At 42.0% G+C, this 15535-nt stretch overlaps 1 protein-coding gene across 1 annotated transcript in view; it reads right to left on the bottom strand.

Annotated features, from left to right (window-relative positions):
* INO80 (INO80 complex ATPase subunit) overlaps positions 1-15535 on the bottom strand; it is a 134181-nt gene that overhangs the window by 54675 nt on the left and 63971 nt on the right. The window contains exons 20-24 of the mRNA XM_048853134.2: positions 14360-14527; positions 13778-13911; positions 11218-11285; positions 9204-9297; positions 7169-7346 (exon numbers count right to left, since the gene is read on the bottom strand). Of these exons, the coding sequence (XP_048709091.1) occupies positions 7169-7346; positions 9204-9297; positions 11218-11285; positions 13778-13911; positions 14360-14527 (642 nt within the window). The remainder of the gene's footprint in view (positions 1-7168; positions 7347-9203; positions 9298-11217; positions 11286-13777; positions 13912-14359; positions 14528-15535) is intronic.

Below are 15535 nucleotides of genomic sequence, written 5' to 3'. Positions count from 1 at the left end.
TTCTCAGCAAGTTCTTTGACAGCAAGCATTGGAATACTGGCTGCAGCACGTTTTTGTTTTTTATTTCCTAGAGAGAGAGTTGGGGATGAGGTGGTGGGAAACTGGAATTTCTCTCCACGCAAAACCTGGAGCGTAGGATATTGTATTGCAACAATTAGCTAAAAAAATATTGATTCCACTGATACACACTTTCCACAGGACATCTTCACTGTTTGAGTCTCCGTTGGGCACTGATATAAAAAAGCAAGCCATGTTGGCTTCAGCCCAATTAGAAACAGGAAAAAACAAAGGAAAGACTAAGACGGTATCTCAAATAAGGAAAACCAAATTATATTTTGTATGCATGTGTACAAAGAACATTAAGAGACTTTTAATACAGAGTCTACTTCTCCATGTTATCTGACCACAAATTATGAGACAGTCACAAGAGAAGTGTCCCTGTTTGAATTCCATGACGTGCTGCCATTAAATATTTATGATTGGAGCAGGTAGTAGATATATCAGACACAGTGGAAAACTAGCTTCCCATCAGATTCACATACATGGGAAGGAACTGAGTAAGGTTACAGGACATGGCATAGATAGAACTCTAGGATGGATCACATACCCTTGTGCAACTAAGCCAAGAACAAAGCGCGCGGGGGGGGGGGGGGGGGGGGGGAGAGGATTTGTCACAAAGCAAGAATTAAAGTACCTGTCACAAGGGTGCAGTCACCAAGCGTGCTATAAAAGCATTCTTTCTGCTGGAAAACGGACTGCAAAACAGATATGGGACACAGGCTTCCTGCAGTCTCACTAAACTTTACTGCGTTCCCGGCCTTCTCAAACACAAATGAGGAAACGAAAGGAAATGAGGTGCTGTCTCCCACTATATCATATTAGCATACATTATATTTATAATATATATTGTTCTGAAAAGGAGATGTGAGAGAACCTGCCCAACCACACACACATTAAAAGTAGTTATAATTTCAGTGCTAATATAAGCAAGGTCACTCAAGACAGCATTAAACTGTTTCCTTAATCCCAAGAGGGATATTTAAGAGATTCTGGATTATCTTTGTACTTTGACAGATTATGTTTATATTTCACGCTTTTAATTGGAAGTGTTGACCTGAAGCACGAGAGAAAAGACTTTCCATGTTTATGCTGTTTTCTTTTTTTCTGTGTGGCTTCCTATGTGCTCTTATCTGGTTTAAGCCTGCAAGCAGACCCAAGGAGCATGAAAACGTCTCAAGCGGGTTTGCAATAAGAAAGTGACTTGGTATGTTTCCAGTACACACATAGCTGAAATAAGGCACAACTGAGTAACAGCTTATTCTTTACCAGCTATTTTGATTTTGCATGGCTGACAGAAATGAAATTTAGATGTCTGTAAACTGCACAGATAGGGACTCTGAAACCACATAGGAAGTGCAGATATACAGTAATGCGTGTGTCCTAAAGACCCACTTTAATTATTATTACCATATTTTAAACTAATTGCAGCCAGGCCCCAAGTTGCAACATACTCTAGCTGAGAGGAATGGACAAAGCTCTCAAGAGCCTTTCAGCCCTAGAGTCAAGCTTCCTCTAGATCTACCAAAGGTAACACAAGCACCCTCTGTTGTACACACTACTGGACTTCCCACCCTGGCTGGCTCAGCTTTGCCTGGAGGAGCTGCTGACTACAACACTCACAACACCTGGACCAATAGTGACATGTGACTGCATCTTTGCCATGAAAACAGAGGTGATCTGGAGAAGGGGATGATATTTATGTCTTGCCAGGTTCTAGTACAAAAGGGACTGTATTATTCTCAACACAGTAATACTAATGGGAGTAACAAGTAACAGCTACATGAGCACACTATCAAGAGAATACACCTTGAATTCAACACCAAAATGCACTTGTTTTCTGCACTTTCCATTTAGCTGAGACATCCACTTTTATTTATTTTTAAATATGTATGTAACCCAATCCAAACCCAACCCATACTTCAGGACGGACACCCACCATTTTAGATCCAGGTTTTGTTCATAGCTTTTCCACTTATGCAAATATGAATACTAACCTTTTTAAGTATACACAACTCAATTCATACTATGAACTGCTATCCTCTGCAAGGCAGTTTTCGAATAATCAATTTATCAACAACTGGAGGCTACTCACTTGTATGGGCCACTGACTTTTGGCTGGCCACAATCAAGCCAAGAGAAAATAATATCGCTGAAGCCTAAAAATTCAAGTGTACAGATGATTACATAGGAGGCCCTACTCCCAATAATATCTGATTTCTCTGGTACATAGAAAAATGTTTATAGACATATTAGTCCACTACATTATCTATATCAATTATATCTGTGTCAGTTATATCTTTGTAAAAGTAACTGGTATTTCAGCTCATCTACAAAAAGAGTTACTTGCCCAGGTGTGTACTGTCTTGTCACCCTTTACTGTGATAGGCTTTCAAAGCCTCTAGGTTTTTATAAAGCACACAGTGAGAACCAGGGAGAGTTTCCCCCCCCCTCCTTCTCGATAGTGCAATGTCACCTCATGGTTTATGAGACTAGTACTAACATGCAGTCCATAGCAGGCTGTGCAGGGTTCCAGAAAATGTACTTCAGCCAAAACCCCACACAGGAATCTCATAGGAGAAGAGCAGACATTTCATCGAACCAGACATGAATCATGGTCTAAACTCCAGCATAGCCAGAGTTAACTGGCGTATGCACATGGTTGCCCAGTTGTTTTTGTTTGACTGAAAATTAGAGGGGCTTATTTTTCTTGGCTTTTCTGATAATGCTACAAAATATGACACACCAAGCCCAAGATTGGTTTTCTACCTGTTACGCATCTTCAATTTCAACTTCCCTTTCAACTAAATTCTGGCTACCTGTTTCTGTCCACACAGACATTGTCTCCTTTCCCTCTCCAAAATTCACATTCAGAGAAATTAGACATGCCCAAACAAGACCCCACTGCTTCAGAAAAGGTCTCCCTCCCTGCAGATAAGCTAGGTGCTACTCAATGAATGATCTGTCTTTTGTGAATTTGATTCTTCATTTTAACACAGGATCAATTATCAAAACTCAAGGTACACTGTATATTTCCAAAAGTTGATATCATTTTTAATCATAAAGAGACATTCATTCCGGCAAAAGGTGGGAAAAGAAACTGACTTTTTATTGTGCACTAATACACTAATATTGTGCACTAACAGATCTGACATTTAAGATTCAGACACTGTTAGGTTGAGATCTCTGTTCATCCCAAAGACTACAGCAGCAGCATATGAGAGTGCAGGGGGGAAAAAGCAATCTCTTGGACAGCCAGGACCCAAGCCATAATGGGCTTTGCACCTTAGAACTACAAACTAATTTCTTCTGGTTGTTTTCTAACTTTCTTCACTCTTCAGTCCCCTTTGAAATACTTTACATTCTGTAGGCTCTGTCCGCTCTCCCACCTTACCCAATACTACAGCTTCCAGGGTTTGTGCGCCATCTTCTATATGGCAATTCAACTGAGCCACAACCCACAGCTCCCGAGACTCATGCAATTACTCTGCTTAGTTTTTCAATAGATTTTATCCCATGTCTCCTGAGCTCATGTGCAGAATCCACTTCCGGCAACTAGCTACTCAAGTTGTATTGCTTTAAGGACATTTGTGAGATTCTAAATGAACTCATAGCCCTTTCATTTTCTCTGGCTTCTATAGCACTTGGACTTGAAAGTACAAGTAACAATCAACATTCAGCACATTTTGCTCTTGAGCATGACTGGCTTCTCATTTGACTAGTTATGAGAAAAAGTTATTGTATGGAATGCCAAAAAGCAAAACTTGGTCCCGTGACAGCATTTCCAAGCTTGAGAGGGTGAGGGAAGAAGGGCTGACGGCTACAAAATTTTGGAAACTCGATTTTTGCATTAAGTCCAACAGGAACTCAGTTTATATTTAATATAAAGTAAAACACATTCAGCAGCTTTTATCTGGAAATGCACAGATAATGCAAAAAACAACTTTAAGGATCCCAAGCTATGAAGTGGTTCAAGCTAAGGACAGAAAGCCAGGAAAAACTTTGGCTTAGAAACATGAACTGTGATCTGATTCACTATATGGTTCTGGGTTTTGAGAATCTGGCCTAGTTGAAAAGTTGGATAAAACTGGAACCTCACAATGAGACTGCAGCTGAGCTGTCCTGAGTAATTACAAAAATAAAACACCCAATATGCCTGCACTATAAAACCTATTAACACTGACTTCATTATAGGATTGAAATGTCACCCTAATTAATCAAAGAGAAAATATTCACAGAAAGAAGTGGGAAAAAAAGCTCAACAGGAAGAACAAACCAGAAAAGTAGTTAAGTGTATCCTGCCAAGTAAAGGGAATCGAGTTGATGATCAGACAGACACTTTCACTCTCCAACCACTGTGATCCTATGTCAATACTGTCACTCATGCTATGAAGAAGCTTGTCCAGGTAAATAAAGATAGTACTTTTGACTGGTTAGTGCTCCCTAATTGCAGATTGATTGTGGTGGACAGAATGCATACCAGTTGTGAATGAGAGCACATCCAGCAGAACAAAGAAGAGAGTCCAACTCACTCAGTAAGGCAAACATATATCAGACTGCCCAATGTCTTCAGCAAGAACCATCAGTTTCCCCTACTGACATCTTCCACTGTCTGCAAGGAGTGCATTACTGACCTGTCCTGTCCAGAAAAGCAGCACTTGATCTAAAGCCAGCCCTAAGACTCAAAAAATTGAGTTGGCTTAAAAATCATGACTGATATATATACATAGTCTCTCACACACACACACACACACACACACGGAATTTGGGGTTCTTTTTATTTGCCTCATGGTTTTTGAGGGCAAGATTTTCAAAGGCACAAAGGGGAGTCATATGCTCAACTCTCACAGACTTCCAGTGAAAACTGAGCAACTAACTCCCCTTGCTCAAATAAATTGGTTAATCTCTAAGGTGCCACTAGTACTCCTTTTCTTTTTGCGAATACAGACTAACACGGCTGCTACTCTGAAATCTAACTCCCCTTTGTGCCTTTGAAAATCTCCCCTGAGCCACTTGGATTTTTCAAGATTTTCTCCACAGCAAAGGGAGCTAAAAATTTACATATTTTCAAATAAAGCTGTGGCTTTAAGAAAAAAACAACTAATACTGTGAGACTTGTGATAACGTGGCAAGAATTGGCAACACTGCACTTATAACACTCTGGTATCCACCCCAGCCCCCTTTACACATTATTCCAGTCACTGAGTCCACAGATGCTTGCAATAGTTAAAGTTTGAAAAAACAGCAGGGAGAGCTTAAAAGTCACACAAGCACTGGAGATGGTAGCTCCTAGGCACTTGGCATCTTCCTCACAAAAAGAGCAGTAACTCTGTATTAAAGTATCACTCCCTCCCACACAGCACATGGCTCCAGCACATCCTGTCTATGTTCTTCCTGCCCTCACTCACACAAACAATCCATCCTACCTACTCCCATAACCCAAAAGAGATTTGGGGATTATCATCCAATATTCCAGAATAAGGCACATTCCATTCCATAAATTCAGACATGAGCCACTCCAACTCCCCCAAATTATTCACATGGAAGTGAATAAGTGAAAGTCCAGATACAAAATATTTACGGCTAGATTCACACTTGCCAAACTGTACTCACAAGACTGGAAGGAGATGCGGGTGGCACAGGTGGTATTAAACCACCTCTCTATTTCCCTAATCATGGGATTGGCGAGCAAGGTACTAGTCCATGTGCAAGACTGAACAGCCCTAAACCTGCTCTACCTTATGACAGATGCTTATGGTCTCAAAGGGCTGTTTCAGCAGCTATGGATCAGGCAGCTGTAATAGCTTCCTGGCCACGACCCTTGTGTCAGGCTTGGGAAGGGGTAGGGGCATAGGGCCAGTATGTTGACCTTTTATCACATGAGGATTCACCTGTGCTGAATAATCCCCAAGTAGCTAGTTAAGCCTAGTTTTTGGTACAATGCAGATTTAAATGGCCAGAAAATCTGAAATTTAACCAAAAGCAAGTGCCAGGTACATGGGCTCAAATTACTGATCTGCACTGCTACATAGATTACTTGTACTATTGTTGATGAGTCTATATTGCCCAATACTGCACCACACTGTAGCACACAGCCCCAGAATCAGGCCAGCGATATCACTACAATCCTAACCACAAAGCACGCGAGAAAAAAGAATAAATATATCTTGTGGTCGCTATGCGTTAGACATTTCAGGTGCAGCCTGGACTGCTGTGTGAGTACTAGAAGTAGCACGTCATTACATGTAGGAGATACAGCTTAAGAGCAATATCAGGGTTCCCTAATCCCCCAGATCAGCAGCATGGCCACTTTTCTCTGCAAGTGACCTGCATCTCACAATAGCATCAGAGTTTGTCATTCTCAGTCTACAGCTTGGCGACAGCATCATATTATATGTAACAGACATGAGCCGAGGAACAGCAATGCACTCCCCACCAGGCAAGGTTGTGCTGTTTCTTTTCCCTCAAGTCTCCCTCTGACACCCTGCCCCAAGCACAAACACTCTGATTTTCTTCAACCGCCATTTTTGTTGTTGAGTGCAAAAAAGTTACCCTCTGGTCAATGGCTGAGTATAGCATACAAAAGGGTTACTAAAATGTGGGTATTTATTTATTATGCTCCCATTGCCTGGGTACATTACATAATTTAAAAAGGAAACATCAACTGTGAGGCCTGCACTGGCTGCAGGAACCTCTCTTTACCCTTCCCCCCCATTCAGCCATCACTAAGGGGAAAACTTTCCAAAGACTTTACCCAAGATCAAAGATCAAGCTGAAACTTGGTTGAAGAGATGAGCCTTGCACTGGGCACTAAAAGTCAGCTAATCTGCACTCTGATGCAGATATATTTATTTAATTTTCTTAATACACTACGTATGGTATATAAAAATACGTTGAAAGACTAAAGTCCACTTTACTGATCTTAACTTTTCTTAGGGAGTGGTATATAATTAACTGTCATACTGCACCCATCATAAAAGGAAGCTTATTTCCATGTCAATCCTTCCATGTGTTTTAGAAGGATGGAAGGGTTCTCCCTGTTTCCCCTTCACTACAGCCTGCTAGTATTTACTGAATGGAGGATCTGCATGTCTTTGGAAATTTTCCTTACCTGCAGAAAAGTGCAGCTGTGCAGGTTGGGAAGAGAGAATGGAAAATTGACTCCCAGCAAGAAATCTTTATTCCCCAGACATTGAGTCCTCTGTGGGTGCTCCCCTTCTGGATCTGTCCAGGAGCGCAAGTGATGGAGCCTGTAGGAGGCTTTCAGAGACAGGAAAAGAGCTAACCATCTGAAATAAACAATAGTAAATGCACTTATTCACTGCTCTGTGGAGGGGGCTGAAATAGATACACCAGGACTGTGGTTGGCATGTCTTATTCCTTTAACATTTCATTTTTACAGTATCTGGCTTCGGGGAAACAGGGTTTTTTTTCCCCCCAATCCAATTTCCAATTTAACTATTTCTCATTTTTACTAGTACTTTTCTCTGACTTCTCCACAAGCACCTGCACATATAGATACTCATGGTAAGAAGAATGTACAGAGCTACACAAAGATCTATGTGAACTTTGTCACTTCAGAAGAAAAAGTCTTAACACGTTACTGAACCACAGAACAGAAGTGACTGGTCCAATAATCTCAACCATGAAATCTAGAACACTTACATATTACCTAAGCAAGATATCTAGATTATACTGCCCTCATTTTTATGTTCAATTTTCTTTCAGTTAACAGCATGGTACTAATCCATTTTGCAAAAAATGCTCACTTCAAAATTTTAAGATTTAGAATTTTCATTTTATATAATACTATGGAGGAGGGTGTTAATTTAAGCAGGCTTGGCAGGGTTTGATTTAAATTGATAGATGTCTGTAGAAATCCATTTCAGCTGACACACTGAAATCGACCCCAAAATATCCAACAGTAACAGCAGGAACGAGTGCAGCCCCTTGGCACCATGCACCTGCAGAGACCAAATGTCACTGGCCCTGTGGCAGCACAGGAAGCCCTCTGCAGCCCAGCTCTTTCACTCCCATGACAGTGGGGCTCCCTGCATTGCTGGAGGGCTGAACCAGGTGTACGTAAGGCTGCAGTACTAGCAGGCAGAGAAAAGACCTCCAGCCAGGATTGCAAGGAGGAGAAGAAGCCTCCAAATGTGAAGGAGGCCACCCTGGCGCTGAATTGCTCTGTCACTGGGCAGGAATCATTCACCAGCAGGCTCAAGCCCCAATGGCAAGGGGCTTGTCCTCCTTCTTGGGGCCCTGGTCATGGGGTCTCTGCTCTGCCTTGCCAGGACCACAGCTTCCTCAGCATCTCTTGTGTCTGAAGGGAACAGGTGTCACCAGCCCAGCAGCCACCCAGGGAGCCCTCCGCAGCTCCACTCTCCCAGTCCCGCTCAGTCAATCACCAGCCTGGAATGTGGGAGCCATCCCTCAGCTGCAGGGTACCCCCTGACCCCAGGCTAGGGGCTCCTCATCCTCCTCGCAGCCCTGACTGGGTGCCTTGGTGGGTTGCACTGCCCTGCTATCAGTGCCAGAAAACCGCTGTAGCCCCGCTGTCTACGACAGTGGAGTTCACAGTGCAAATCTAGCATGGAGTCCTTCATGGTTAAAAGTCTATCAACCTGCAAGTGTGCCTTGGAGAATCATTCCATGCTGTGATTGGCACACTTGGAAGGAAGGCAACAGTAACTTCAGTTGAAGTATAGCCAATATTATGGCCCAGGGTAATTCTCTATGAATTTTAAAATATACAAAGAGAGAAGAAAAAAATTAATAAAAACAGAGAGGTAGTGTGGTCTATGGAAGTCTGGATTTTATTCTTGCCTTGGCTCTGCCACTGCCCTGCTGTGACACCATGGGCAAATCTTTTCCTTCACGCCCTTTGCCTGTCTTGTCTATTTAGAGCGTAAACTCTTTAGGGTACAGACTGTCTTTCTCACTGTGTGTTCACAAAATGCCTAACACAACAGGCCTCTTATCTCGGTTGATGCCTCTAGACACTACTATAACACAAATTAATAATAAATGATAGCTCATCATAGCCCAAGAATATGTAAGTTTATTACAGAAATACTGATTAAACTGCACATACTTTTCCTCTAAGTTTCTTTATAAAATTAAATGAATAGAATTACTTTCCTCACCTGGCTAAATGTCCCTGATTCATGAGGTTTGCCATTTCTGCTGGAGACATATCAATAAATCGGAGGAAAGAAAAACAACTTTCTTCCTTGGCACCTAAGATCACAAAAATGTCAAAGTTAAGGCTGACACCTGTTGCAGGTCCACATACAGGAGACAATCAGCACACATGACCAGTCCGGGTGAATTCTGATCCCAAGGTTTTAGACATCCAAATGCCTTATTACAAAAAGAATGTGAAATGATACAGGAACTCTCACTGTTACCTATCTCTGTAGAGCAGTGGTTCTCAAACTTATTTGATTGGGCTCCCCTTCTTTGTGTTTGTAGTAGTTTACATCCCCCCCTCCCACCACACAAGTACATATGTGGATATATGTGACGGTGGTGCTTCACTTGAGTCAGTTTTGGCTTGTTTTTCTCTTGAAGTGTTTATTTTTCTTGTTGCACGAATGAGCCAACGATCCATTGTAATAAAAGCAAAAGCAAAACTGTGATTGTGGTCCATACTTACAATTAAATTTGCACATCTTGTCATAGCAAACAGATTAATGGACAGATGGCGACAACTTTGTATAATGCTATGCAAGCTTAACAAATCAGTCAAAATGCACAGCACTATCTGAGGCCCTTATATGTCTGTAGGAATCAACTTTGCTAGTTATTCATTGCTATGGGTACAATGTGTGCAATAATTCACCCCCCCCCCCAAAAAAAACTTGTCATGCCCCCAGAATACATTCCGCACCCCCAAACCTGGGGGGCCCATCACCCAGTTTGAGAACCTCTGCTTTAGAGGATGCTAAAGGTTTCACCTTGATTGCTATTCCCTGAATTTAAGTCACTGCTTCTGGGCCAGACAAGAGGAGGAATATTAAAGATGTAGGAAGGGGTACACTCATTTAGTTTCATATTCTTACCATATTTAGCTCTCCACCATCATTACATTTTTCTATTCAGTTAATGCAAAAATCTATCTCCCTGAAGATTTATCAAGCCAAAACTAATTAACAGATACAGAGCAGCCAACGGGATATGCAAAAGAGCTGTACAGACAGCACCCGATCACCCATGAAGCCCACATCCCTGTGGCTGTGCAAAGTCCTTCTGACTTCAATGGAACGCCACACAGATTAAGGGGTCCATACTAACAGATTTTGATGCAGGAATAGAGCCTTAAGTGTGCTCCTGCTCCTCTTCCAAAATCTACCCTCTCTTTCGGCAAGTTAATTACCACGTTCTCTCTTACTAGCACAGTTAGTAATAGCAATTTTAAATGGAATACTACATCAAATGTACAAAGCTTGTTTAGTTTTCTGTTCAACTGGTCACTAATTTGGATCCAGCAGTCTCTCAGTTTAATTCAGGTCCATACACATTGTCCATTCTCCTACTCATCCATAGGAAAGAGGAACATGTAGCTTGGTGTACTATAGAAATTGTACTAAAATGCTCCTGAGGTTTCACTAGATTGAATCTACGAAGCATTCACAAACCTCAAACTAGTGTACAAAAGCTGTATTAATTCTTTTAAACTGGACTAAAAGGGCAAGAGATATGAGCAGAAGAACATTGAGGCTAAATAGAGCTCTTTTAGATTATCCTTCTATCTTGCCTTTTATTAATCAACTGAAATAAGCCTCAGAGTAGCAGCTGTGTTAGTCTGTATCCGCAAAAAGAAAAGGAGTACTTGTGGCACCTTAGAGACTAACAAATTTATTTGAGCATAAGCTTTCGTGAGCTACAGCTCACTTCATCAAAGCTTATGCTCAAATAAATTTGTTAGTTTCTAAGGTGCCACAAGTACTCCTTTTCTTTTTGTGAAATAAGCTTGTTGACTTCATGTCAAGTATTAAGGTTGAAAGGTTCTAATGAATTGTGACCAGAGAGGCACAGAATCTATAGTCCTAGGGAGAAGTTAATCTACACCAATTCTCCCTCCAAACAAGACAGCTTGCATCATCATACTGCAGTGTGCTAGCCACCTTAACTGCTTCCCCAGGGAAGTAAACCTACCCTTCCTATGGAAAAGAGACTGCTGGATGTGGTCCGGAGCGAATGGCGAAAGTAAAACCCGTAACCACCTGAAAATGAACAGAACAAAATAAAAAATAAGAAAGTGGTAATTTAGTTCACATTCAGTCAAGAAGTCAGAAGTACTAAGCTCTGACCCCAAACTACAGAATGACTTTCAGTTACAGTATCACAGTTTCACTCGCCTCTTGCTGTCAAGGAGTTTACAGAATTTGGTTCTTCATGTTAAGAAACCTGATCCTCTGGTTTTCCAGTACTGCATGATAATTAATTAATGAAAAGCAGCAGCCACAATGTATTTTACTTAATTTAACCATGAGTCAGAACATCATTTCTGGATTGCTTTTCATATTGGGAAAGAGTGCTGATCCTATTCTTTACTATAAAATAATGGTTTATGCGATACACTGCTCTGCGCATTTCTCATGATTGAATAAGATAAAGATTAAGCAGGCGTTGCCATAAACAGAGCAACCAGCAAACTGCACTCGAACAGCTCTCTTCCATCTGGTGTAAGCTATTACTAGCTGTCAAGGCACTGGAAGATGCTCACAGCTTATCATGTTACACTTAATCAACATTGACAGCTTCCTTACATATGAAAAGCCACGCAAGGGAAACCAGGTTCCTCCAGTATTCTACTGAAGCTTAATTCCATTACACATCATCAGCAGAAAAAGGAGAGAGTATAAATTGCTTTGTCTTACTTTTCCTGAGGGCTTGTCTACACTTACAGCACTACAGAGGTGCAGCTCCATGGCTGTAGTGCTTAGTGAAGACACTACCTACGTGCTGACGGGTCTCCTGTTGGCGTAAGTACCCCACCTCCCCAAGAAACTGTAGTTATGTCGACAGGAGAACTTCTCCCAATGACATAGTGCTGTGTACACTGGGGGTTAGATCAAAATAACTACGTTGCTCAGGGGTTTGGATTTTCCACACCCCTGAGTGACGCAGTTATACAGACATAAGTTTGTAGTATAGACCAGCACCGATCTGCTTGTTCAGTTAAAGGATTATTTGATGACTATGGCTCTGCTATGAGAGAACACTGAATATTGGATGTGTAACAGCTAAATAAAATGAAAGAAAACAGGGAAGCCACCACTTGGCTAGCTCTATTTAAAAACCTCAGGGAATGGGGTTAATCAGAATTTATAGATTCATACACATTACAAGACCAGAAGGGATAACTGATCATCTAGGCTGACGTCCTGTAAAACACAGGCCATATAACTTCCTTGAAATATTTCCTGTTTGAACTAAAGCACATATTTTAGAAAAACATCCAATCTTGATTTTAAAATTGCCTGTGATGGAGAATCCACCACAACCCTTGTTAAATTGTTCCAAAGATTAATTATCTTCATTGTTAAAAACGTACACCTTATATCTATGAATCCGTCTAGCTTCAGCTTCCAGCCATCAGTTCTGGTTATACCTTTGTTCGACTGAAGAGCTTTTTATCAAGTATTTGTTCCCCACATAGGTACTTATGAACTGTGATTAAGTCACCCCTTAGCCTTCTCTTTGTTAAACTGACTATCACTATAAGGTATGTTTTCCACTCCTTTGATCGTTCTCATGGCTCTTCTTTGAACTCTCTTCAATGTATCAACATTCTTCTTGATGTGTGGGCACCAGAACTGGACACACTATTCCAGCAGAGGCAACACCAGTGCCAAATGCAGAGGTAATATAACTTTTCTATTCCTACTTGAGATTTCCTTGTTTATGCATCCACGGATTGCGTCAACCCTATTGGTCACAGCATCACACTGGGAGCTCATGTTTGGCTGATTATCCACCATAACTCTCAAGTCATTTACAAAGCTACAGTTAAGTCTGAATAACATTATAAAAACACTGTAAAGTACTTCAACAGTTTCACTTGTCATCTAGTAGCAGGTGCCACAAGAAGCAGGTGAGCGACAAGCCAGTAGGGACAGAGTGCTGTGGACCCATGTTAGGGAAGAACCGTCTCACACTAGTCTTTAGTGACAGCTCACTCATACATCTCTCTAAAGGCATTAAATGGCTCCAGAGGGAGCTGCAATTAGCCCTCCTCAGCAAGGAGGGTAGGCCAACAAGGGGAGTTTTGAAGGTAACTGGAGGACAAGAAAAAAACAAAGGTAGACCTTACAACACCGCCTCAAAATAACAGTGCACAAAATGCAGAGATGTGCCATAACACAAAGGAACATGCTAACACATAATTTAGAATACAAATACCCACTTAAACAATGCTACATATCCATTCATGCATGTATCCCCCCAGCAAGAGAGTGAGAGAAAACGATATACAACTCAATCCAGCCCTATCAGTAAAATTGCAATGTTGTGTAGGCTACTGACTATTTCAGTCTCTGGCTAAAAGCTTTACCAGCTCCGTTTTGTCTAAAATCAAAATTTTGGGAGACTGACTGACGAGCCCCATAAAACCCTTGCAGAATCACAACAGCACAAAAGAGGGAGAGCCAATATTTTAAGAGACGAAATCAAAGATGCTGAAGAAGTTGAAGGGAAGGTTGAATTGGCTTGCCTGTCCCGCGAGTGATTAAAGACCCTGATCTGTCCATGACGGTAGATGAACTTTGAAATCTGGTATGGCTTTAGGGAGATGTGAAATGGAGACCAAGTTTCTTGTCGTTCAAACAGCTCTGGGTGATTACACACCTGGGTAAGAAAAGGAGGATGTCAGCTACTTGGGTGGGGAAAAAAAATAGAAATCTAATCATATGCAGCATTTTCCAGCCCAATGTTTAGAAAAATTGCTCGCTCAAACCATAGAACCGGTGAGCACACAACAACAACAATTTGACAGAGCGTCCATCTTAGTTTAGATACCAGATAATCTTATTTCCTGACCACGTTACTGCTATTGCCTCTTCTTCCCCAAGTGAATGATTTCCTCAGTGATGAATGGGGACCCAATTAGCAGACACATGCACTGTATGGCAGGGACTCTGCTTTACTGTATATATTAGAACTGCTGGTCTCAAGTTACACTGCGTCGGGGCACAACTGAGGGCTGCATGCAATCGACCAGCCCGGGTTAGGAAGTATTTTTTTGCTATGGTGTTTCCAAGATGGCTGATGATTATACATTTTTTGCTGACCTTACCTTCCTGAACTGCATGACTAGATTCATGAGGCTACTAGTGGTGTTCTGTGCTTGCTGGGTAGTGCCCATGGAGGACTGCAGCAGGTCATCAATAGAGATTTTGTTCTTTAGAGCTTGGTACAGCAGTTTCTGCCTGGTGGTCTGCTGGCAGTACATGAGAATCTCAATCTGCAAAACAGTAATGGGATTATAGTCCTATTCTGTCCCTAAACAGAGAAATACCAGATCAAGATTCAGTATATATAGGCCTTGTAGGATCATATCATAGAAAAAGCACAAAGGTATTTAAGGCACCTAAAGATGCAAATAGGCACCTTGTGGATTTTTAATGGTGCCTAGGCACGTAACTCCCATTGATTTTAGGTGCGTTTGAATATCCTGCTATGTGCCTACCTGCATCTTTAGGCACCTTTGAAACTGTGGCCCAGGACCCGTACTATGGTAAAGTCATGTCACCAAGCAGCTGTTCTCAACCCAGGGGTCACAAATCAGGTGCCAGTCATCATGATCATCCTGGCCATCCCATATTACCATATATGGGGTGGTGTTCAGTATGGAAAAGGCACTGTCAGAGCAAAGAATCATCCCGTAAGCCCTTGTCTGCTTCATCAACGTCTCCAGCAAGCCCCTGTCGCTCCCCTGGCTCTGACCATGGAGAACATTCTGAGGAAGTGAGAAACATCACAGAGGAGAAGGAATGGGACCCATGGATCCAGGCCCTACACGGCTCCACCTGCCAATTCTACTTAGTAAAAGGAGGGCGTATGAATGCTGGAGAATACTGTAGCTCTGTAGTGGCTCCACTGTACTCCATGGGATGGGGGAGATGATTCCCTTCTGTGCCGAACTCCTTAACACACAGCCTAGTTACTCTGGATGTGAACTGGGACCAGGATTAGTCCCTTACTAAACCAAGGCTTGGCCTACATTATGTAAGGGTGAACCAGCCACATCGCTCATGGGTGTGAAAAATCCACACTCCCAAAAAACGTAGTTAAGCCTACCTAACACCCAACGTAGACAGCGCTAGGTTGATGGAAGAATTCTTCTGTTGACCTAGCTATCGTCTCTCAGGGAGGGGGATTACCTACACCAATGGGAGAACCCCTCCAATCGGGATAAGCAGTGCCTATATTTGAAACGTTACAGCGGCGCAGCTGCAACATTTCAGGTGTA

The sequence above is a fragment of the Caretta caretta genome, chromosome 6, assembly GCF_965140235.1.
Source record: "Caretta caretta isolate rCarCar2 chromosome 6, rCarCar1.hap1, whole genome shotgun sequence".
NCBI lineage: Eukaryota > Metazoa > Chordata > Testudines > Cheloniidae > Caretta > Caretta caretta.
The sequence above is the reverse complement of the archived record's forward strand: the minus strand, read 5'-3'. Positions and strand labels throughout refer to the sequence as shown.